The 26,333-nt window shown below is 39.5% G+C and overlaps 1 protein-coding gene across 3 annotated transcripts in view; it reads left to right on the top strand.

Moving 5' to 3' along the window:
- Window positions 1–210: 210 nt before the first annotated feature.
- The window catches only part of LOC136879410 (gastrula zinc finger protein XlCGF57.1), a 49,095-nt gene continuing 22,972 nt past the window's right edge, over window positions 211–26,333 (top strand). For 2 of the 3 annotated variants that reach the window (XM_067153229.2, XM_067153227.2), the window contains exons 1-3: window positions 3,092–3,289; window positions 3,659–3,744; window positions 9,140–9,298. In XM_067153229.2, the coding sequence (XP_067009330.1) occupies window positions 3,676–3,744; window positions 9,140–9,298 (228 nt within the window). In that variant the 5' untranslated portion in view covers window positions 3,092–3,289; window positions 3,659–3,675. Of the gene's footprint in view, window positions 295–3,091; window positions 3,290–3,658; window positions 3,745–9,139; window positions 9,299–26,333 lie in introns of those variants that run through there. The other variant, XM_067153228.2, reaches the window with a different exon arrangement.

The following is a 26,333-nucleotide window of genomic DNA, read 5'->3' as shown; positions in this document are numbered from 1 at the left end:
CCGGTAGGCAATTGTGTGTATTCGAATGCAGCAACATAGAAATTCTGCAGGAAAAAACACTGAAATCTTAGAGAATTTGTTAAGACCGTTAACAGTTAGAATGGGCGTTTAAACAGATCATTTATTATAACGATCTAGTCTTTCATGGCTGGCATCTATTACAAAGTTATTTTCTGTGCTGTGGTTGTATTTTAATGAGTGTCAGCGTTTCAAGTACTCGTCAGCAAACCTTGTCATGATAGAATGGTGGTCAAATGGACAGACATCAGGCTTGTTTTCATTTTATGCCTGAAGGTAGGTTGAGTCAAGTAGTGCAGAGATCAGATGCAGTGCATTCTATATGTTCAGTGAACCTCCTAGAAGTAGATTACTATAAGAAATTGGTTTATCAAGGTCCGGTTTAACTCCAGGATCAGCCAGCAGGGGCTTCGTGGCAGTGAGCCATGCGTCTGTATGACATGATGGGCAACAGCATTGCGAAGTTGAGATTTACGTTAATGGCAGATAATTTGAAAATATATTGATGACCTGGTATCGTTTGGCTATTTGACACAGCATACAAATATAATATAGATCAAGTGTAAGCAAATCATGGGGCCACTAGATTGGGTAAAACTTTTAATAACTGGTTTGTGAAGGAGGTTTACAACACACCTACATGACGTAACAAGAGCACGACCTTGGCTAATGAGAAGAACATGCACACAGGCAGAATGTTAAATAGCGACTCATGAATGATGACAGGCAGGATGTCCAGCTAGATGACTAAACCATTGGTCTGGATAGGTTACATCATCTGACTGTAAGAGTGTGAAGAATAGTCTTTGCATTGCTTGACTATAATTTCCTTCTATTAGTGAGAAGACCATGGGCTGGAGGGAAGCAGGCCAGCAAGCCTCTTGAAGAGTACTGGCTAGTGACAAGACCATTGTAATCCACTGAAAACCACGATAGTTACAGGTTAGGTTTTGATCACCTAAAAACCACTGATAGTGACAGGTTAGGTTGTGATCCACCAAAAACACTTATAATCACAGAGTTAGGTTATATTCGACAAATTTCTAATTGACCGACTGTGTCATCGAAAGCACTGTTGGTGACAATGATTGAATGCAAAGATAAAAATTGAATCAATTATTGGTCTGTCAAGGTTTTATCCAGTAGACCCCAGGAACTAATGAACCAACACCATACGTACATAGTTTATAGCAATCAGTAAAACATTATATTCATTTATGGTACTCACTTTTCTTTAAAGAAAAGAAATATCCAGTCAACTATAGTTGGAGTGAACTTGCTTTTTCACTGTTATTGTGCAAGATTGGAACAGAAAACACACACACATTCTCTCTCTCTCTCACACACAAACAAACAAAGAGTGACTCATGAATGATGAGACTCATGAACGATGAGGGACAGGATGTCTAACCTCACCATGGTATGTTCTGCACTTTTTCCATTTTAAAACATTGTATTTGTCCTCTACTGTGATTTTGGCATTTTTATTGTATATATATATATATATATATATATATATATATAGCTGAAATATCAGACTCTTTGACTGAATGATCAGTATAAAAGGCCTTCGGTTCAGAGGGTCCTGGGTTTCACTCCCAGCTGGGTTGGGGATTTTAATTGCATATGATTAAATCTTCTGGCTTGGGGACTAGGTGTTTGTATCTGTCCCCACACTTTCCCCTTCATATTCAGATAACAAACTACTTCCAGGTAAGGTACTAGATGTAAAGCAGCATCAAACGTTCCCCCTCCAGGGTCACAGTAGAATTGGAGTGTAACAACAGCAAGAAATTGAGACGAAGCTCCCTTCCCAAAATTGACCAGCAATCAGCTTCAAAGTTCCGCATTAGACTCAATTTAGGGCTCTTTAAGCAAACTCATAATAAATAACAGCTTACCTGGAAGGAGTGAAAGAAAAAACATTCAACAACAATTTGCACAGTGTCATGAAGCCAATCATTTTTAAAACCTCTTAACTGGAAGACAAACAGACATTTTTAAAGTAACAAAGTGAAACTTTTAACAACTATTCTAATGAATAGATATAGTTTTTAAGCTGACCAACTATGTAATCATCCAGTCTCATTTCATTAACCCATTAACCCCCACATTGTTTTAACATCATTTTAATTTAATTTGTATTCTAGTAGTCTTTAAGAGAATCAATGTACTTGCAAATAACGTGTTCAAAAATTTAGCGATCCACCTAAGCTTAACAACAGCTAAAGATGTTCCCAAGTGAGAACGAAACATGTACTGTTTACAAATACAAATTTGCTAAAAAGCAAATAAAAAGTATCGAAAAGGTGGAAGATTTTAAATTATTGTAACTCTCTGTAAGCAGGATGTTCCAAGCTATCAGTGGATAAGTGGCATGGAATGACGTTAATAGACGAATAAGCTTGAGTGGAGCCTTTAAAGATAGGAAAGATCATAATAATAAGATAAAGTTGGAATTCAAGACGACAAATTTGGGCAAATATTTGTTTATACCGTTTTTTTATAATCTAGAGTTTTCTTCAATTAACAGAACAGCATAGATAAAATTTGATATGTTTTATGTTGTTTTTAGTGGCAGCATGTAAATACAGGAGGGTGTTCCTAAATAAATGAAAATGTATATAAGGAGATTTTTTTTTTTAATTTCCTGTTTATTTTTTTATTTATCGTATGGCTTTTGATGCCGGGAGTGTCTGAGGATAAGTTTGGCTCACCTTTCTGTTTGATGCCGATAGATGACCAGTGTGTCTGGATGTGGTATGATGATGAGGTAGAGAGAGGGTGAAATCTGGTGATTTTTTTATTTATCGTATGGCTTTTGATGCCGGGAGTGTCTGAGGATAAGTTTGGCTCACCTTTCTGTTTGATGCCGATAGATGACCAGTGTGTCTGGATGTGGTATGATGATGAGGTAGAGAGAGGGTGAAATCTGGTGTTGGCACATAGCCTACTCCTGTTGAGAAACACCAAGGGATCTGCTCAAAGCTTTACTTCCTCATCTAACAGACGAATCACCATCAACAGCATCATATGCTCTCACTCCATATGAGCACTGGGGGGAGGTTTGGAATTTAGTCCAAGATTTTGGCATGCAGTTTAGTTATTAGAAATTCTATACCTACCCTGCTGGCCAACATTCTGATGGTGAAAGTATTTTTGACCAACAGGACTCGAACTGGCTAACCATGGTGTCAGACCATATATACTTCAGTGCCTTAACGATCCTGGCCACCAGGTGGGCTTCAAGAAAAGAAAAGATAAACAACTGGTAGGTAATCTGCCACCTAAGCAAGAGTGCTAAATTCAGGTCAATGATTGGTTTATTGATTGATGCTCTTGTCAAACAGAATTTAAGTTGATTTTGTTTCCTTCCGTTGGTAATATGATCAACATGTAACTTGGAGTCGTAAATATGGATTGGTGTGGTGTACATTTGTATATTATTTTTAAAAATTATTTGAATTTTTTAAATTGTGATTATGCACAGCTTGTATAATAAGGTCATGATTAGTGTTGAGGAGATGTGGTAATCCCATTTGTTTGTACCTTAAGATAACAATTATAGTTATCCCCTTTTGCTTTTATAGTTTCCAATCCGAACTGTAAGTCATACTTTTGCATTGTGTTTTATATATAGGTGGTGTCTTTTAAAAGATGGATGATGTTCCTGCAGTAAAAATTGAGCCAGAGTGTCCAATAAAAGAGGAAGACATGATCCCCATGGTGAGTGATTTTTACAAGATAGGTTTGCTTGCTTCCTGGTTTGACATCATCCAGTTAATTAATTGAGCAGTACTACTACTACTATTTTTACTTGATTATTAATAATAAATATGTAAACAATAAGACTGATATGGTGGCAGTGATATATATTGGATACTGGATAAGTTAAACATTCGCCCGTTATCTACTCGCTGGAAAGTAGCTGACCTTAGTTTCCTATATGATACCATTAACAGTTTATTACCGGGCGAGTTGGCCGTGCTCGTAGAGGCGCGCGGCTGTGAGCTTGCATCCGGGAGATAGTAGGTTCGAATCCCACTATCGGCAGCCCTGAAGATGGTTTTCCGTGGTTTCCCATTTTCACACCAGGCAAATGCTGGGGCTGTACCTTAATTAAGGCCACGGCCGCTTCCTTCCAACTCCTAGGCCTTTCCTATCCCATCGTCGCCATAAGACCTATCTGTGTCGGTGCGACGTAAAGCCCCTAGCAAAAAAAAAAAAAAAAAAAAAACAGTTTATTTCGTTCTCTTGAACCTGCATTCTTCTTTTCCCTACATGTTCCAACTCGCAAAACCAGGATAAATCCACCCCTTCATATTCCATATTCCCACCTCTCTCTTGTTCAAAGAACTTTATTTATCCACATTCTAACCCTCTACAGAGATGCCAACTATTACGATTCAATCGTAATAATTACGAATTATCCATCATAATTACGCCTTTACGAATCACACACCACAAATTACGATTTTTTGTTGATTTTTAAGTCTATGTGTATGAAGTGTTCAAAAGGATACACAAGGAATGCCATTACAGCTTGAATTCTCAGAATGTTATTTTCGGATTTCTCACTAATTATTTACACCCCTTTCCTGTTCCTCGTTAAAGAATATTTCGAGTTTTCACGCGCCAAACGCAGTGTGTGCTTCCAGTACCGGAAAAATAGGCACCTGTGAAGTGGTATATCTTGCGGAGTTGTTGTCTTTGTTCGTCACATGATCAGATTTCCAAGCAAATATGCGAGTATTTATTGCTATGTCGGTTGCCAAATTTACATATTTTGCTCTTACAGGATATATGCTAATCGTTGTGTTACGAAATGCGAAAAGTTTGAAATAATGAAGCGATTTCTTGTGCAGGAAAATACGTGTGATGACGTTACCGTGACTAGTGATGCTAATAATAAACAAAAAAATAGTTCGCTACTCGAAAGAATGGCCCTGTTTACTGCGTTCCTCAAAGTCTCATTTCACACGTGTTTTGTAGTGTGTGTAGCCGCGATTTTTCAGATGCGCATAATGAGGAAGAACAAGATGGTTGAATTGTATGTTGTTCATTGATTGTTCAATGATATGTAAGTTAATAATAATAATAATAATAATAATAATAATAATAATAATAATAATAATAATAATAATAATTTTATCTTGGCAAAGTTAGGGAAGTACTTCCTTTCTTACACTTAACCAGTCTTAACCTAGAACACTTAATAATAACTATTGATGACAATTATATGCTAATATTAACAATAATAACAGTAATGGTATTAACAAAAATAATCACACTTTAAAAAAGTCATATCTATATAATACACATCGTACGTAGAGTACATTAAAATACATGACTAATGAGTACTATAACTACTACTTAAGAGAAAGTTTAGAAAATATATACATTTCTGCAGATCTCGGGGGAAAAATTCTACGGCCGCCGCCGTACCCCCCCCCCCCCCCCCTCAATCCCCGTGTCCTAACGGCTGCATTACGAATAGCCTTTCTGGAAAGTTGGCATCTCTGCCTCTATGGGCAAATTTTAAGTGTTTTTGTCAGGTAAACACCAAATGTCTTGCCATATCTTTTACGTGCTGACATCATACAACATGGAGTGCCAATTACTTTTTTCCATCCTTCAAAAATATGACTACCTCTATTGGGTTTGTTTCCATAGTTTTGGGATCTGATGGTCAACACTATCACAGATCAACAGAGAGAGTTCTAAAAAAATGATAAAATCTTTAATTATTAAGACAATCATATGAAAATTTATACAAATCATATATAATATAAGGTCCATTTAAAATTAATATGCAGAGGCTGATTATGTAGAAGTTAGGCTCCTTAAAACAACAATCATTATCATTGTTCGATTCGTTGGCTGAATGGTCAGTGTACTGGCCTTCGGTTCAGAGGTCCCGTCTTCTATTCCTTCATTGGTTAATTTGAATGGCTCGGGGGCTGGGTGTTTGTGTTGTCCTCAACATCCCTGCAGCTCACACACCACACACAACACTATCCTCCACCACAATAACATGCAGTTACCTACACGTGTCAGGTGCCGCCCACTCTCATCGGAGGGTATACCTTACAAGGGCTGCACTCAGCTAGAATCAGCCACACAAAATTATTATCATCATCATTATCATTAAACTAATATGTACCTGTAGAATTTTACTATCTGTTACTCAAGCATAATAACATTATAATGAAGTTTAAATTATGCAGATCTTATGCACAATGTTCATTGTGATTGCCAGCGACCCATCAGCCCGCCCTCAGAGGTCATTTCACTTTATACCTTAATGAAATGTAACACGACACTCCATTCGTTGAGCAGCTACTAGCATCGCCATTGGCTGACATATAATCAGAAATTACATCATTTCCAAAAATTGACAGAAATACATCCCGTTACTAGTGAGCGAGTTTGCCATGCGGTTTGGGGCGCGCAGCTGTGAGCTTGCATTCGGGAGATAGTGGGTTCGAACCCCACTGTCAGCAGCCCCGAAGATGGTTTTCCATGGTTTCCCATTTTCACATGGCTATGGCCACTTCCTACTCCTAGCCCTTTGCTATTCATCATTACCATAAGACCTATCTGTGTCAGGGTGACATTAAGCAACTTGTAAAAAAAATAAAACCATTCTGTTACCAACCTGTGCAGAATAACAAATGCAAGTTATTTGTTCTTATAATTAAATATTAATTCGCTAATGTTCATAACAGCTTCTGCACATAGCCATATGAGTAATAAATAAACAATAGACAGTTATTTGGCAGATAGTTCACACATGAAATGCACAGCAGTCAAAATCTCGAGACACTACCTACCCAGATCAATGGATTTGTCACTGTCCTGCATACCTAATTCAGCTTTTCACCACTCTTGAATGTAGAATGCGCTGCTATCACCCTATGAAATGCCAGAAGCCTAGGGGTTATGCCCGTCCATACCCCCTTTGCTTTCCTAGAACCAAATGGTTTTATAATTAGCCATACCTAACCAGTCCAGACCATTGGTTTTATCACCAACTGTACTCAACCAATCCCGACCAATGGTCTGGCGCTAGCTGGAATTAACCAATCCAGATGAATGGTTTTGTCACCTGCCTGTGCTTAAATGTATAGCAGTGCTTTTGTGCTTGGTTCCTAAGTTGGCAGCCTTGTGCACCATGCTGTCACATTATACACAAGAAATAAGCAAACAATATTTATAACGCACCTAGCTGCCTGCGCTGCAGTTGGTGGCTACTGGTATTAATGTTGAGTAATAAATAATAAAACTTGACCCATGTACATATTGTTAATCAGACGACTAATGATTAAAATGATTATCTGATATACATTCACACACTATGCCCTGCTCCATGGCTAAATTGTTAGCGTACTGGCCTTTGCACACGGGACCCGGTTTCGATTCCTGGCAGGGTTGGGAATTTTAACAATCATTGGTTAATTTCTCTGGTATGGGTGCTGGGTGTATGTGTCATCTTCACAATTGTTTCATCTTTATCATGATTTGCAAGTGGCCTACGGGCGTCAAATCAAAAGACCTGCATCTGAAGAGCTGAAATGTCTTTGGACGCTCTCGGCACTAAAAGCCATACACCATTTCATTTCACACACTACCATTCATTAATAATGATTCACACTGTTGGTTTCTGCATCTAAGAGTTACATTCTGTATGAAGACTTGTATGACACGAAAGAATTCATGTTGTTGATGTTAGTTGGAGTTGAGTTCCATAATCTTGTTCCTGTCAAAATTAATGAGTGATTAAAACTGACCTACCGAAGGGAATGGTAAGGGTGGTAACAGTGCATGTATTATGCTGGTAAAATGAGGAATGTTACTGGTAATTGGCAGACAGCGAGTTCTCTCATTTAGGGATCTGAACAACAAGACGGCTACATGGAAATTTCTGACTTCTTCAAATTTCAGGAGAGAAAGTTTCTTGTAATAGGGTGTAACATGTGTCTTAGCACAGAGAAAATATAAATCTGAAACAAGAATTCATGAGCCATTGTATCTTCCAAAATTGTTCATTAGTTGCATCAATAATTACAGAATTTCACTTATATTGTAGAATATTGGATGAACTAATGTTTTCATAAGCCTGACTTTGATAATTAAATAAATTTAATAGTATTTCAGAGAATGGAGCGAGATATGGGCCTACAGTGTACTGTATTACAGATACGAGTGATGTATTAATTCTTGTTTAGGTTCTCACTCATGATGATGCCTAGGTTATTAACGAAAATTTCATGTGGAATTTTAGTACCTGATGGAGTGAGAGAAGTGATATTCATAGTCTTTATCATGTTTGTTAATTTTGTCTGTTCAACTATAGTGGCTATAGTTAAGGTCATCAGCATACAAATTTACCATAGTTACAATATTTGAATTGATATATTTCATTTATGTATAAAATAAACAGAAATGGTCCAAGTATAGAGCCTTGTGGTACACCTGTTTGTTTCCTTCTTTCTTTTTTGTCCCATTGAAAAGTATTGTCCTTTTTAATTAGTGAGGTAACAGTTAAACAGTATAAAGTAGTCTGATTAAGATGAGGGGATGTTAATTTGGCCAACGATTTGACTACTTTGTATCAGTAGATGTAACTTAGCTTTAGTATTGTAAGTAGATATACGTTTGATTCAAAAATAGACATGCATTTCCTGTTCAAAACTATGGTATCTACAAAAGGCTAAATATGTAGTTACATCTCTCCGATCCTAGTATGGTAAAAGATGATGGTAGCAACTGCACATTCTGTATCAGATGTTATACCTGTTTGTCTGCAGGAAGTATTTCAGTTTCTTCCTCCCATCATATTTAGGAAGCTTTCCCCTATCTGCCATGCCATTTAGGGACAAGCCCCATATGAATTACAGGCTTCCACAATGAATACATCATCTCAAATCCATTGTGCCAGTGTGATCATGTATTTATGTGTTATTTTTGCCTGGTATGAACATTACATTTTCTATTAGGAATAACTCAAGTATGTTTTTTTAAACTGGATCTTTGTTCAGTGATCTATCTTGTAACTGTACATTGAACTGTTTATTTTCTCTGAAGACTGCAATGATCATCGTTTCTTCATGTTTTTTAGGAACCAGAATGTGTTCTAGACCAAGAGTGTGATGCTGTCACTCAGGTATGGGTAAAATCTGAGCTTGAGTCTGGGTATGCAAATTCTGTCGATGGGAGTAACAAAGAGGTTATGCTAGAAGAAGCTGATGGAACATCAGACGTGGAAGAAGAAGAAACTGTGAGTCCATTTTCATAAGTTCATTTTCTCAGAGTTAATGTACAAGTTCTAGAACTTTTTTTTTTGCTAGGGGCTTTATATCGCACCAACACAGATAGGTCTTATGGCGATGATGGGATAGGAAAGGCTTAGGAGTTGGAAGGAAGCGGCCGTGGCCTTAATTAAGGTACAGCCCCAGCATTTGCCTGGTGTGAAAATGGGAAACCACGGAAAACCATTTTCAGGGCTCCCGATAGTGGGATTCGAACCTACTATCTCCCGGATGCAAGCTCACAGCCGCGCGCCTCTACGCGCATGGCCAACTCGCCCGGTAGTTCTAGAACTCATAGATCCTCTGTTTCCCTTCATATCATTTCATTTTTTAGAAGTACCATAAGTACCATATTCATACCAAAGAAAATGATGTAGAAGAGTAGTGGAAGGAGAGAGGAAGTTGGAGAAGTGCTATGAATGCCCTGACCTGGATAAGGGGAAAGGAGGAGGATGATCATTTCATTGTTAGTGTAAAAGCGAGGGTAACAATGAGTATTTTTTTTTTTTGCTAGTGGCCTTATGTCGCACCGACACAGATAGGTCTTATGGCGATGATGGGGTAGGAAAGGCCTAGCAGTGGGAAGGAAACGGCCATGGCCTTAATTAAGGTACAACCCCAGCATTTGCCTGGTGTGAAAATGCGATACCATGGAAAACCATCTTCAGGGCTGCCGACGGTGGGATTCAAACCCACTATCTCCATGATGCAAGCTCACAGCTGCGCACCCTGACCACATGGCCAACTCGCCCGGTATGTATTTTTGTGTTCATTGCAGCATTTATTACAGGAATGTCAAGAATAAGCACTTTCTAATCATTTGCAGACATCAAGCAAGAAGCAGAAAATAGTCACATTGACAGCTGTAATGAGGGTGGATTAAGAAGGCAGTTGTGTAGAAACTGGAGAGTTACTTAGAATTTTGTCTCCTTGACACTGAGGAAGTATATCAGAAGATTAGTGTATGAGGTTGGCTGAAGTACAAACAAAATTTGCCGGTGCTGTTCAGGAGGATGCAACTGAAGCTTACAGGAAAACTATATGACAGTTGAGAGGTTTGCACTAACTTATGATTCGAAATGCTGGACATTCTATGAACACCACCAGCTTTGTTTAAATACCACGGAGATGAAGATGCTTAGAATGGCCGCAGGAGTTTCGAAGAAAGATCATGTCCTAACAAGGTTTTCACTAGGTTTAAGTTAGCAACCCACTGGCAACAACCAGATGAATGAGTTGACCAATACCATCAGGCATGGAAGCTTTTGAGCAAGGATTGTCAGTTCAAGGTTGTTATAACTGATAAAAATCTAGATGAATTTATTCGTGATGCCTTCATCACCGGCCTACAATCTAAAGGCATTTGTCAACTACATTTCAAAACACAAAGCTCATTAGTGTACCAGTTAATGACTTTAGTCAGCGGTGGATCTATGCTGAAATAAAGCTCTGTAGCGTCCGGTATCAGCGAGTCCATTCTTTAGCAGCTGTAGCTGAATTTGGATCAGTGCAGAATCGTCTAGGTTTTAAAATGTTATCCATCTCTTTTAGAAGAATTAATTGATATGATAAACAAAACTAGAGGTACCTACTGATAAGGTTTTATTCTTCTAAAGATGTAGCCTGCTGTTCACAAGAGAAAACAATATGAGATTGTAAAGAAAAACAAGTAACGAAAATACAAGATGATGGAGTAATAAATTGGTAGTCTCTTTGATAAATATCACCACAATCTCCAAATCTGTTGCAGTATTTCCTTTCACCATTAATTTACAGTAGAAGGCTGTTATGACGAGAATTCATAATGGTGATAAAGTTGCTTGATATAGGGAATTCGTCATTATCTCAGATTATCTTTTAAAGTGGAAAAGATAGAAAAAAACAGATCATAATTGCTATGAAACAACAATCAGTTTGATCAGAATCTTTCACATATAATTTCCATGCAACGGCTTACTCATTAGTAACAGTATGTTCTAATGCTACTTTTTGAACACGCATGTTCAGCGTCATTGTTAAAAATGGTAAGAGCATCACTACAGAGGTTTCAGTGGCAAATGTTCCAATTTTTTTTACTTGAAAATGTGTCACCTAACCTAACTTTACCATGCATGTATTATGACATATTTCAGGCCTCCTGCATATTGATGATAACTTTCCTGCTATATATTTATGTGGAAACAGCCTTTCTGAAATTTAATCAGACGCGAGAATATATAACTTAACCTCTGAAATTTGTGATGCACACTGTGATATCTTAGAAGCATCACATCCTTATTTAATTACAGTACCTAGTATTAAAATTAAGTGATCGTACTTTTGCAATTTTTACCTAAGGAATAAACAACTGCTGTCGGCCCTGTCATTTACACACTTATCATGAAGATACGTACTCCCATTTCAGCTCAAACTACAGTTTCACTTTAATAATAATTTATTGTTAAATGCTATTCTCCTATTCAGTACATTACAGTGCAATGTAAATTTAAAACTTAAAATACACAGATTAGTGTGCACAAGACCATACACATGAATAAATCATTCAAGTGGGCAATGGGAGGCATTTTTATCACCATGCCATTTGTTGCTATTAAACTCCTTATTGACAGCTAACCTGATCATGAAAGATTAAATACTAATCAGATATCACCTAATCCTGCTGGCAAACTTCTAGCTGTTTAAACATGAAGAGATGGTATCCTGACAAGCGGTTATTTGTGCAGACTGAAGATTTCACCACAACTTATTACGTGTATGAACTAATTCATAATAATATTTTAACACATACAACAACATGTCTAGTTCAATTTTAAGTGTTTTAATTACTGTATATGTCAATTTTAATATTCTACTGACATGGCCCAAACAGAGTCAAAACATGTTTAGACATGATATATGTGTATTTTAAGTTTCAAATTTACATTGTACTATAATGTATTGAATAGGAGGAGAGCATTTAACAATAAATTATTATTAAAGTGATTAGCTGTCAATACGGAAATATGAAATGTATATCTTGTAGTCCAACTTCAGTGTTTGTTTACACCAGTTGGATTCGTGAGTCAATGAGTAATATTAATTGTCATCAACAGCAGTTTTGAATATCAGTGAGAACTCGCTCATGCACATAGCAAGAAATCAATGTGGAAGACCTCGAGTCATATTCATCATATACTAAAGTGGACAAATATTGATAATAATGGAAAAAAGAACCCGCTCTAATTAGCTCATAACAGATGAATTAGTGAAAGATAATTGGAGGATATTACACAGATTAGTATAGGAATTTCCAAGGGTCATAAAAGAACTGTTGTTATAACAGGGTTTTCGCAATGCACCAAATTCACAAAGCGAACCTCTGCTGTATACATTTTGTCTTGTTATTCACAATTTCAGTTGTTTCCTTAATGAATAACTTAAATAAATATGGAGAGAAAGGGAGGAGCCTCATCTGAAGCCTTTATTGATTCTAGCCTCATTTTTAACTTCACTGATATTTTATTATTGTGATCTGATTTCAGTACAGTTGAAAATTACTTTGTATATCTATCCCATACTCCATTTTTATCTCAGACTACCTGTTGAACCCATCATTGATGGGTTAGGTTTTACACAATTCTGCCATCTAGTACCATACAGAGAGATAGAATGTATCTTGGTTAAAAGAAGTCAATCTAATGTTTCTGTTCATCAATTTTATATGCTTAAGTCACTGTAGGCCACTGCATTTACTTTTCTTACAGCTTGATGATATCCTTTCATTTCTATTTCCCTTCACGGTTTCCTTTCCTCCTATTATTTTTGTACATGTTTTCTGTCTCATTTTGATGGTGGTTGTAGTTGAATCCAATTAACACTAGAAGGGCCAAACTTTCCTCATACCTATAAAGGCCGCAGGCAGTCATATTGACTGCTGCTGTTTAGTGATATACATTTAGCATCCAGAATCTGGGAATGTTCAATTATTTACTTAAAATATAGTTAACCATTGGGATTTATTGTATACAAATCAATCCATTGTTAAATATGAATAATCTCACTTCTATTATTATTATCTTACTTCTAATAGCTAACATTGAAATATTTCAACGGACTTGCTATTGAATACCTTTATGGAAACTTATGATAAAAGTAACAGTTTCTATTTGTTTCCAAGTCTGTTCAGACACTTGATAAGCAATTTCTGCAAGTGGTTACCTTACACAAACATTTTCTGCAGACTACTTCGCTACGTGAAGAACACGTGTCAGAGGTTTTATTCTGTTTACAATTGAAGTTCACTTGACATTGTTGTCTCCTACGACTGGCACATTGGACCTGAGTCTGAGGCTCAGCCTGAAGTGGAGAGAGTTCATCAATCAACCAGGATATTGTCTTCACATAATCAAATCTTAGTTCTTGTATTATTTGAAGAATATATTCATATCAAGAGATTCTCTGTCCCGTAACTTCCTTGTAGACTATCCATGATTTTATTGCTGCTAGATCGAGTATGTTGTAAAATACATGTACAGTCCATCTTCCGTATCCAGCCCTAGCGGTGTATTTACGCGCCATTTGATCAGCTACATCCACACCATATCTAGTTCCGTTGTAAAATTCAGTAGTACTAGAGAGCTTCTTGTTTTCTGACCGACTTGAATGTTCAGTTATAGAATGCTTAGCAGAAGCACATTCTTGTTCACTTTTCCTTGATATACTGTGAAAGTAGTGTGATCTTTCTTTTGAAGTATGACAGTCTCGTAGAGATTCATGTGTGATGCTTTTATTGACTCTAGGATTTCCTTCCTCACTCGATGATTGTTCCAACAATACTAGTTTTTTTCTCTTTCAGTCTCTCAGCCTATTTTATCGATGTAAAGAAGTTATCAGTGGTCACATTACATCCTTTCGTGAGGTATGGGTCCATAAGTTTCATAACAACATAATCAGGCAGTGACTCATTGGCAGGTCGCATTTATTCTTTCTGAAGATAAGGAAACCCATTGCATGCGTGCTTAGAATCTACATGTACTGGTAGCCAGAGTTTTATGCCAAATTTATCTGGCTTGTTGGCCATGTACTGCGTGAACCTGTACCGAACTTTGCTGGGGAAGAGTTGTTCATCAGCAGTGACATTTGCTCCTGGTTTATAACACGCATAACAATCCTCAATAAACCTATTCCCAATAGCAGACGGCAAAGCAAATTTATCTGTCTGCAAATGAGTGGATCTAGTTTTACGGAGATCAAAGCGCAAGTACATTAGTATTTCTTTGATTCTGTTTCTTGCCAAAGTGTTAGTGAAAACAGGAGAACTCCATAAAGATGCCCACATATGATCTATGGCAAGACTAGTAAGTTTATAAGCTCCAAGGGCATATAACAAAGCAATACAAGCATCTAATTCTTCCAAAGAAATAGACCAATTATTATCCATTGTCTACAATCTTTGGTCTCTGTGCACATCTTTTTATGCTTCAACATGGATGTGTCAATGAATAAATGGCAGCCACTAACCTTGCTATTAGTCTCTATGTTATACTTAACGTGAGAAGTAGGCTCTGCTGCCTCCTTCGGTACATTCTGCGCAGCCATCCTTCCAGGAGTGTTCCCACTACTGTCGATAACAGTCCAAATAGTTATTTCATCCTTGCCACATAACTGATCCCCTGGTGCAAATGAAGGAGACTCTCCCACCTCGTCTCCTTCCTCTTTGAACAGGTTGCCCACTGCTAAGAGATCATCCTCTGTTGCAAGATTGATCATGGCTGGTTGAAGGAGTAACTGTGTCTATTGTACATACGAAGTCCACTGCATGCATATTTTCATTAGCCAATTCACTATCACTATCTAACACATTACCACACTGTTAGGTATAAAATCCTCATCATCACTCATTAAGTCTATATCTGATAATGTATCTTTGTTACCTGATTCATCTCCTAGCTTTTCAGTTTCTGTTAATAATTGAACAGGACTCAGTTTTTGCTGCCGAGCCATTATTACACACTATACTACATGGGACAGACACCAACTCATCCACTCGCGACCACTGCTAGAGGCATAGTATTTAGTTACATCGTGCGTTACTATCGCACCACTTGGAAATATATCACAGGAAGCAAGCAGTGAGCAGAATGTAGTTTTTCGTATAAAGGAACTGAAACAATCAAATTGACCTCTTATGGCCTTCCTAGGTATAACAGACAATACCTGTGTTCTCTTGTCATCTACGGATGTAATTTTTGGCATGAATGTGCATAAACCTAAAAGATTAAAAGTCACAAAAGTACAACCTCATGCGTAAAAAAGTACGAGAGTGGAAATACCTTGAAATTGGCTAACAGTCAAAATGACTGCTCTGGCTGTTCTAGTGTTAATTCCTCTGGCTTGGGACCTAGATATGTTAGGGTTCGTCTTCATGTACACAAAATACATTACACTATCAAACAGTACAGAGAAGAGCAATAGTGATTGAATACCTTCACTTATGGTTGGTATCAGGAAGAGTATCCGGCCATAAAACTTGGCCAAATTCATATGTAGTGCTGACACCAAATACTTGGGGGAAAACCCAGAAATAGTGATTCTATATACAACATTTACAAGAATAATATTTCCATCCTATTTAATATATACTGCTCAAAAAAAATTAGAGAGACAAGATTTAGAACAGTTATATTGTTTTATAATGTAGGTGTGCAGTGATATATTGTATTTTACCAGATACTTCAACCCTTCATTAACAAGAGTACACAGATTGTTTATGCTGCATTGTACACTTGGATGCAGCAACCAGAAATTGAACACTATATCATAAACTAAAGTGCAGTCACCATCCAGTACTGTCATAGAAAGTTAGAGTCCCTTCAGTATCTGGTATGGCCTCCACTTGCCTATATGACTGCTGCACATATATGAGGCATACTTCTGATTAGAAAACACACTTCCACCATAGGAGTGTTTCCCATTTTTCGACTAGAGCATCTGTAGTTCGTGAATTATCTGAGGAGCTCTTAAATGTTTTTGGACTTGTCGATCTTGCTTGTCCCATAAGTACTCAATGGGACTGAGATTGGGACTCATAGTGGGCCATTCCATGCTTTGAATCAGGAGTTCCTCAGGGGCAGCCTTGATGGCGGCTGCTGTATGCACCCTTTTGTTGTGCTCTTGTACCAGAAACTGGGGACTCATAACTGCTGCAGTGGGCATACTATAAATAAGCACAATGTACTGTATGTACTTGTCAGTAGTAAGTTCGTATCTGATCACCGCAAGTTCCATTCAGTTGTCGAGAGTGATGCCACCTCAAACCATGACAGACCCAGCATCAGACTTGTTCACTTCCTGGACTGCCTCTGTATACTACTCTTCACGTCGATGATACACCCGCAGATATCCATCACACGATGAGTGCAAGTGTGATTTATCAGTGAAGCATCACATTGCACCAATGTCAGAGCTCCTGGTTCCCATGTGAATGCTGAAGATTTAGTCAGTCTCTCCTGTGATAAAGTGCTAATTGCAGACCTTTGTAAGGCCTTCAGAAGCTAAGCCTGCCTTTTGCAGTCTGTTGCAGATGGTTTTGTCATCAACAGTTGCAACAGTTGTTGCCCACAAATCATTTTGTTGCTCTTAAACTGTACCATGTGCTGTTAAAGTGCACAATTGACCCCATACCGGTTCTCTCTGGCTGTAGTTTTCACTTTCTACCCTGGCCTGATCTCCTAGAGGGCAATGTTATTTCTCTGATTCTTTTCCAGACCCTGTTTACAACAAATTTAGCCACATGAAGCCGTGTGGCATCTGCATGAATAGTCCTGCTTTCCTGTAACAATGGGACAGGACAAATACATTCTGCCTCTGTTAGGTACCTTATGTTAGATAACTGCATGTAAACAAACAGTACATAAGAGCTTGTCCTGTAGAAACTGTGCATCACTGAACGCTGTGCCAACCCCCCCCCCCGGGCCTCATAACTATCCCTAGCATAAATCAGTGATTCATACATCATCGACGTTAACACATTCATAGGGAATAATTTGAGGCCTGGATTTTTGATTAGGAAAGGCACAATCACGGCCCTGAGCTGGAAACGCCCGTCGTAGTTGGTGAACAAGGGATAAGACTATAGCTACGATCAATGAAAGAAAAATTACTTAAAACTAGGGTTTATTAGTAAAATTCAGAATAAACATTAAGACAAGGAACCCGTAAGTGAAATCAATAGGGCAAAAATAATGGTAATAAATATGGACGTACCTTGCATAAATAAACATCTCTGTGTCGCGGCGTGAGCCCAAGACTAACACTCATACAAATACATTATCACTCATTATAAAATGCTCAGCACCTCTCAATTTCCATTTTCGTTACATCATTGCAGTGTAATGACTGTACTCACATCACAATCAGGTCGCTCGTTTTGCGATAAACCCATTCATTCACGACACGGCTTTTCATATACCATTATGTAATCAACAATGTATAGCTCTCTCAACAATCTGCCCATCGCGGAGAACAAAGCAGATAAAATGAACGGAGATATCAGCATGAGGCTAAGACCAGCCTCCATGGACCAAAAGCAAAGAATGATAGATCAAAGAATACTACAGGTATGCCCCATGCATAAATACACAGCCAACATGGTGGCTACTGGACCGAGAATCAGCCACGGATAAAATAAATAAACAGATCTGTACCGAGAACAAAATAAGGTACAGATACAAACAGGACAATAAAACAGGTCGACCGACATACCTCCTTTTCTTTCTCACACACATTAACCCACATACATCCAGCATTCACACTCACACATGAGGGTATCGGGAAATAAAAATGCGAACGGCCGTTCGGACAACATTGTCAAATACAAACCATAAATTATGACCCCACGGTCATCAGCAACAGGTCTCACATATTCGAGGCATTTGCGTGCATCATGCAGTTATAAATTTTAAGGCCAGGATGAACTATCACTTTATTCAAATCTATGAACATGACGCGCCTCATGCGACCTGAATGTCCATGGTCGAGACGAGAAGCATATTATAGGGATTACGAAGTATGAAAGCATGCAGTGCACCAAAATGTAGCCACGCAGAGACCCTTTTTACCATCATCTCCAGATCACAGTCACACCCACACAAAACATATCATACAACGGAGTGAAAAAGGTGCATGTCAATCAACCGTGACAGTTGGAAATGAATCGTCACCAAAAACAACTTTCGGAAAAAGTACCAACATACTTGTAATTATCAGTAGTTATAATTAAAAATAATAAGTGTTAAAGACCCAATCTTGAAGACGTTAAATAAATGTTTATGACACAAAAACGCTACTTCAAACATCGTGGCTTCCATTGTTGTTATCTGCCACACATACACAGAGAAGATGAGCTCCAAAGAGAAAAAATCACCACTCTCGCAAAATGAACGACCCCTCAGTTTAAACACAGTACGTGCTGCGCTCTACTGTACAATACTTGACATACATAAGTAAATATGGGAAGATGAGGCTGATAGAAGCCATTTGCATAAAGAAGTGTCAAATAAATGAACATGCAACAAGCATGGTTCAAACATTAGCTCGTTGATCGGATGAGCGGACGCATTTTAAAAGAGGTCCAGAAACTTAAAAACTACGAGCGCGTGCTCAAATTAGCCTAGAACTTATAATCTACTTGTTGCTACATTTTTACAGACACATGAAATTTTTAAAGTTAGTTGCAATAGTACACGGTTAAAAGATGTCAGTCCGCCTCACGAGAGGTCTGTATTTTCTTGATACGTATAACGCTGATTCAAATCAGTCCATTTATACACAATTCATTCCACGTATTCACAGGTCGAAAATCAGGCATACAAAAGAAACTGAACAGTCAGGCATGACATTCTCGTATAGCTAGGATTCGGAATTTAATTCAGTTTATCTCCAGCAAACCAATCCTTTCTCTCTTCCGTCCTCATTCATTTTGCATGATTTCTACCTGAAAAAAAAGCAGTTTAGAAAATAGGGGAATTTGACAAATACAAGGTTTATGACATCACTACTGATACATAATATCATTAAAATACTCAAGGTTTACTGACTCCTTTGGTGGTAAAGTTTTACCAATGAAACGTGAGCCTTACTCAACCTTTTACTTACGACATCTTCCAACTCAACCGTCACAGGTCCCAAGTCCCAAGTACCTGATTACCTTTTTGGGGTGAGACCATTTGTAACACAATTTGGCCGTGACCTGATTTGCCGCTGAGCTTATTGGGAAAATCTTTTCCACGACCAGGTCTCCAACTTCCAGGTTTACTTTTTTCCTGCCTTGATTGTACCTCTTTGCCACCTGGTCTCGGGCTCTGGTTAACTGTGCCACAGCTTCCTTCCATTTGGCTTCCACATCCATCATCCTGGACGGCTTGGACAGGTATCCGATATCCCACTTCAACTGCAGCGGGTCGACGAGGTTCCTTCCTAAAAATAGAGTTGTCAGGGCTTGCCGGTGCGACTCATGCACACCACTGTTGAAAGCTAAAACAAAAAATCCAAGTTACAGTCCCAGTTGCGCTGATCAGCGCTGTGAAATGCCGTCAAACAGGCTTTGAGATTACGGTGAAATCGTTCAACATGCGAGGGATTGGGGTAGTGGGGGCTCAGAAACACATGCTTCACTCCCCAACCAAAGCATAATTGGTGGCGTTTATGACAGCTAAAGGTGGACGCATTGTCGGTCACTATCACTTTAGGGGGTCCATAAATTCCAAAATTATGCTGGGATAAACGGCGTATGATGTTATTCGAATTAATTTTACGTACAGGGAATAACCAGACTAATTTTGAAAACGCATCAATGACGGACAGAATCCCAATGTTGCCATTCTTGGATCTTGTGAGAGGGCCGAAATAGTCAATAAATAACCTTTCTCCGGGGCACGTTGCCATGTCAGCAGAATGGAGTCCAGTAAGAGAAGACTGCGCGGGTTTTGTTCTTTGGCAAACGTTGCAACTTTTCACATACTCCAAAACTCTCTTTTTGAGGTTAGGCCAGAAGAAGTCACAAGAGATACGATTTAAGGTTTTATATTGGCCCAGATGGGCACCCAGATAGGAGTCATGATAGAAATTGAACAGCATGGACCATAATTTGAGAGGAACGTAGATTTTGTCTCTACTGTTTTTGCGATTCTGACGAAACAACAACCCTCTTTTGACACTATACGACTCGTCTTCGAGAGACCCATCCGCGATTCGTTTCAACAATTCTTGACACTCCGAGTCATCCTTCTGGTATTCGGAAATGTCCGTGAAAGACCAAGGGTAATTTTGTAAAATGTTGATGCTGTCAACCTCATCAATCAGAACAGGGTCTTCCTCAGGTCCAACCTCATTCTCCTTTACCCTGTCAAACATGCGCGACAGACAGTCACCTACAACATTATCTTTCCCACGAACATGAACCACCGCGAAGCGAATTTGTAAGCGGACAACCAGAGGATCCACCTAGTAGTTCGACCAAGTCTTTTACATTGGCGCTCATCCACGATAGGGCCTGATTGACGGTGTGGACATAGAAATGGCGGTGTTCCAAATATGAGCAAAACTTCTCAACACCCAAAACTACGGCTAGGCATTCTTTTTCGTAAATGGAATACCTCAGTTCAGCTCCATGTAACAGTTTGCTAAAGTACGCGACGGGGGCTAGCCCACCTTCCTCATCGGCTTGGTTAAGTACAGCAGAAATAACGAGCTCACTGAAATCACATTGGAGGATGAAATCACGGGAGAAATCCGGACTGTGCAACACAGGGGCTTCACAAAGTGCCTTTTTCAGTTGCTCGAAGGCATGAGTTTGATCGTGGCTCCCGACAAAGCGACTGTTTTTGTTTTTCAGCAGGTTTAAGGGGGCCGAAATCTGAGGAAAATTTTTGATAAAGCGGCTGTAAAAACCGACCATACCCAGAAATCTTCTCACACCACGAACGTTTTTAGGCTGAGGAAAATCCTTGATACATTTGACCCTGTCCGGGTTTACGGCGATTCCAGAATCGGATATGATGTGACCTAGGAAATTTAGACATTTGGAGCAAAGAGACTCCTTCTGAGGGTTGATCGTGAAACTGTGCTTGCGCATACGACTGAGAACTTCACACGAAGGTGAGCCAGATGTTCATCAAAGCTTGGTGAAAAAATCAGAAGATCATCCAAAAAATTAAAGACACATGAAAATTTGAGATCTCCGAAGATCGAATCCATCATGTGGCTAAGCGCTTGTCCTCCAATCTAAATGCCCATCGGGACTTTATTAAATTGGAACAATCCAAACAGAGTAGCAAAGGCAGTACAAGGGCGACTTTTGAGATCCAAAGGGATTTGGCGATATGCCGAATTGAAGTCAAACACGGTGAAGTATTTTGCGCCATGAAAGTGTTGGAAGGTGCTTTCGATGGTGGGTAAGGGGAAGCTGTCAAAGACGATGTTCTTATTGACCTTGCGATAGTCTAAGATGAACCTGAATTTACCGTCCTTTTTAGGGACTAGGAAGGCTATAGGGAGACTTGGAGGGACTGATGACCTTCTTATCCAGCAGGTCGTTGACATATTCTCTCATCGCGGACAATTTCGGGGGCGAACAACTGAACGGAGGGGATCTAACAGGCGTATCATCTTTGAGCTCAATGGAATAAGAGAAATTCTTTGCACACCCAAGCTTATCGGTCAACACATCAGAAAATTCCTCCAACAAGCAGTTTAACATGAGGTTTTGATTATCAGAGAGTTCACACGAGGCGTCGGTAAGTGGAGATTTCGACAGGGCGCACACAGTGAGACGTTGGAATGGGGCCTCAAAGGGGTGACTGACATCGGATTTAAAGCGAAAGGCGAAAGTCCAATTGATGAAATCAATGGATAAACCGGTAGCCAGCATAAAATCAGTCCCTAGTATGATCGGCGCGGACAGGTTGGGTTCAACATTGAACGTCCAATCCCACGAAAGACCATGAAGATTTATATGACACTTGGTCCGACCTACGGGACATACCTCGCGGCCATCGACAGACACGTACTATCTCTGACTCTCATACTCAGGGAGATACTCTAAATTGGTAGAAAGCACAAGGGATTGGTTCACAAACGAAACACACGAACCAGTGTCTAACAAGGCATACAATATACGAGTTCCAGTATAAACTTTGGCCCATGGGGTAGATGATGGAAGGCCCCAGATACTCTTATTTAGACCAACATCAGGCGCCAACGGCGGGCCATCACGTTGGCGTGCATCTAGATTCCCTGCTGAGGGTTACAATGAGGACATACGCGCACAGTGATGCCACCAAGACCACACTGAGGGCACCTAACAGGGGACTTAGACCAACAGTTCTTCGAGATGTGACCTTATTTTCCACAATTCTAGCACGACCTGGCTCTACCGCCATTTACAGTAGCCGAGTTGGACGGTTGGGTTGCATTGACGTAAGGTTGGTGCGGAGTTTCCAAGTTGGGCTTGCGTTCGGGACCACGGGTGGGACGAGACGGAGAATGGGGGGTACCAAAGGTAACGGATTTGACGGGCGCACGACAAGCAACATCAGGAAATGAGCAATCGGACGGAACAGGAGGCGGACAGTACTGTTTGTTTTGACTCACAACGGACTCGAACTCGCGACCTAGGTTAATAATGTCCTCAACACTTTCTACTTGAGATCGTTTGATGTACAGTTTGTAGTCGGTCGCTAGATTCCTGTAGAACTGGTCGAAAACCTTGGTTTCGGGCACTTTAACACACATGCGGTTAAATAGAGTTAGGATTCCGGTGGCATAATTGTCAATACTTTCTCCTACTCCTTGCGTCCTGCGGAAGATTTCCTGCTTCAAGCAGTAATCCATATCAGAGACCCCAAAGCGTTGTTTAATGTGGCTAGCAAACTCGTCCCACGTCAGGACGCTACCTTTTATAAGCCTGAACCATTTTAGAGCTGGCCCTTCCAGCATTCCTGGGATAACAGGGACAAACAAATCGAGAGCAGTCTTACCTAAGCAGCGAACGGAAGCAGACGTTCAGAGCTGACAGTGCCGGTAGAGCGGGAGCGCGGTGTGTGCGGCGAGTGGGAAGAAAGACGGGAGAGAAGAGGAAGATGATTGGTGTGGACCAATATCGGGTGGTTATTGGAAGATGGCAAGGAAGATGGAAGATGGAAACAGCCTGGAGTGAAAGAGGTAAAGTAGAAACGAGAATGATGGATGAGATAATACAGGTGGCAGCGGTGATTATGGTACTGTTAATTATAGGGGGTGTGGAAACAAATCCCGGTCCGACTCACAGTGGCAACATGAACTGGGAGGACGTGGAGGTCATAAGAAAAGTGGTCAAAGAAGTTGTAGAAGAGGTTTGCCCATTTGAACAGATTAAAAATGTGATGAAGGAACAAGTGAAAGAACTTGAAAATATATGGCGATGGATACAGGGAAAAATGGAGGAAACAATGACCAAAGTGGAAACTAACGAGAGAGAAATTACATCACTCAAGACGAAAATAAGGAAGATGGAGGAAGAGATGGTAAAGTTGAAGTCAGCAGTAGAAGATGGTAACCAAGAACGCAGGAATAAATGCTTATTCATATATGGGGTGCCGGAAGAAAAAGGTGAGGACAAAGTGCTGACTATATACAAAATGGTGGAAGTCATCCAAAAAATGATGAAAATCAATTTTAGCGAAGCTCATATTGACGACGTGGGAAGGGTAGGTAAAGCACGGGGTAACAGACCAATAAAAATGAAGTTGTTTTCCACCCTGATGGCGGAAATAGTGATAAGAGGAGCGGGTAATATACAGGGAGCAAAAATTTGGTTTAAAAGATATTTGGGAAGAGATGGGATCAAGAATATAAACACCCTGAAAAGACATTTGGTCCGGGCTCGATTGGAAGGGTTAAGAGCCTACATCAACGGTCAATTATTAGTGGTAACCAATGGTCAATGGACCAAATATTGGACAGTAACGAAATTACGTGAAATGGAGCAGAATGAGAAGGAAGTGGTAATGGGGAAGAGGGTGGAAGAAATGCGAACTACAGATAGTATATAGTTGGTGAAAACGGGCATGGAAACAAAGGAAAAACCAAGGAAAATAGGGCATTAGAAAAGAGCTCGCAACGAGGAGACATCACGATAGAGGAGATCATACAGGTTATCAGTGAAGAGATGAGGAGGGAGTCCAAGACGATGATTGAGGAGATAAGGTCGGAGTTCGGTGCCAGAGACGAAAGGAAGAAACACGGAGTGAATGGGGGGGAGGAACCACAAGACGTGACGAGTGCACATAAACGGAGTGAAAGGGAGAAGACAGAAGCACGAGGTGGCTTGGTAAAAGGGAGGAGCTTGAGCCTGAAAGAAATGTGGGAGAAGACGAGTAACCTGGACGTAGGTGTAATGACAAGAAGTAAAAAAACAAGCAGTAGCAGCAAGTAAATTGTTTAAGCTAAAGGGAATAGTGGAGGATGTGTGTTATTTGCAGTTAAAATAAGAGTGATCAAGTATTAAATTAGCAGGAGGTGAACTGTGTGTGGATAAAAGTAAATAAGTGTAGCGAGGCAGTGGAATTCAAGAACGGACAATACCAATGAAACGTAAGGAGAAAAAGTGCACAGCGACACGGCAGTGGAGGTAATAATGAAACGGGAGGAGGAAGAGTGCTCAAGGACATGGCAATGGAGGTAACAAGATAGCTGGGTTTGCAATGTAAGTAGAAATACAAGAAGGTCAGTGTTCAGAAAAGATTGTGCTGAGTAACGTACCAGGCCGGAAGAGACATGCCGCGTGTTTAAAGAACAGACACCATCTGCTTACACTATTGCATCCTACATAGCAATATGTTATTGTGTAGACACTCTCCACAGCAATGTGTTATGGGTTTAGTTCGCACTCTACATAGCAATATGTTATTGTTTAATATCTATATGCAGCAATGCATTATTGTTTTAATTTCTGATTATTATACTCCCAGACTACATTTCTGCCACGGCCAACAGACTATCAATAAGGGTTGATCTCGGGTCAGGCGGCAGTGTTTATTCTGCCTATTGCCATTTTTTTCTATTATTATTATTATTATTATTATTATTATTATTATTATTATTATTATTATTTTGTTTTGTTCATGTGTCTGTTTGTTTATCAGGTGACAGTATTTTCCTTTTCCTTTTGTGAGCTGGTTTAGGTAAGATTTGTTATTTTTTCTCCATATAAATGGATCATATACATATCATGTAGATCTGGAGAAAGAATAAAGAATATGACATGACAACAAATCGAGAGGTAACGAGCTGCACTCAGCGATATTTTCAACCCGTTCCATGAATTCAATCACACTGGAAGTTTCTCCTTCCCCAGAGAAATTTAACCTCCACTTTCTCACATCAAATACCAGGTTCACGTTAGCATGGCGATCTGAAATAGGCCTAGAAATGGGGGAAATCTGTTCCACACGATTCTTGCCAAGAGTACAATTACGACAGGCAACGGCATTATCATCATCAGGGCATTTATTAGAGTTGCTACTCCCTACAGGCGAACTATCGAGTTCATTAGTACCTTGCCTCATTTCACTTTCCAAGTTTGACATGTCTCCAGTAACACTATCAGTACGATTACTTATTTCTAAAGCCTTTTGATTCTCCATATCATAATCCAAGTTTCAAAGATATCAAACACGAGACACGTATGCAAGACGACAACAATGCACATAAACTATACATTAAACTTAAGATTAAAACCAGAAATTAACAGCATCATAAGGTTAAATTAAAGCGACCAGAACTGACTTAAAATGCATTTCCAGCTCTACCCCGTCTGATTCCTTCTCAGAGGAGGTGTCCTAATCGAGCACGCTTCTGCTACCATTTGTGCCAAACCCCCCCGGGCCTCCCTAGAAAAAATCGGTGATTCATACATCATCGACGTTAACACATTCATAGGGAATAGTTCGAGGCGTGGATTTTCGATGAGGAAAGGCACAATCACGG

The sequence above is a fragment of the Anabrus simplex genome, chromosome 8, assembly GCF_040414725.1.
Source record: "Anabrus simplex isolate iqAnaSimp1 chromosome 8, ASM4041472v1, whole genome shotgun sequence".
Lineage (NCBI taxonomy): Eukaryota > Metazoa > Arthropoda > Insecta > Orthoptera > Tettigoniidae > Anabrus > Anabrus simplex.
The sequence above is the reverse complement of the archived record's forward strand: the minus strand, read 5'-3'. Positions and strand labels throughout refer to the sequence as shown.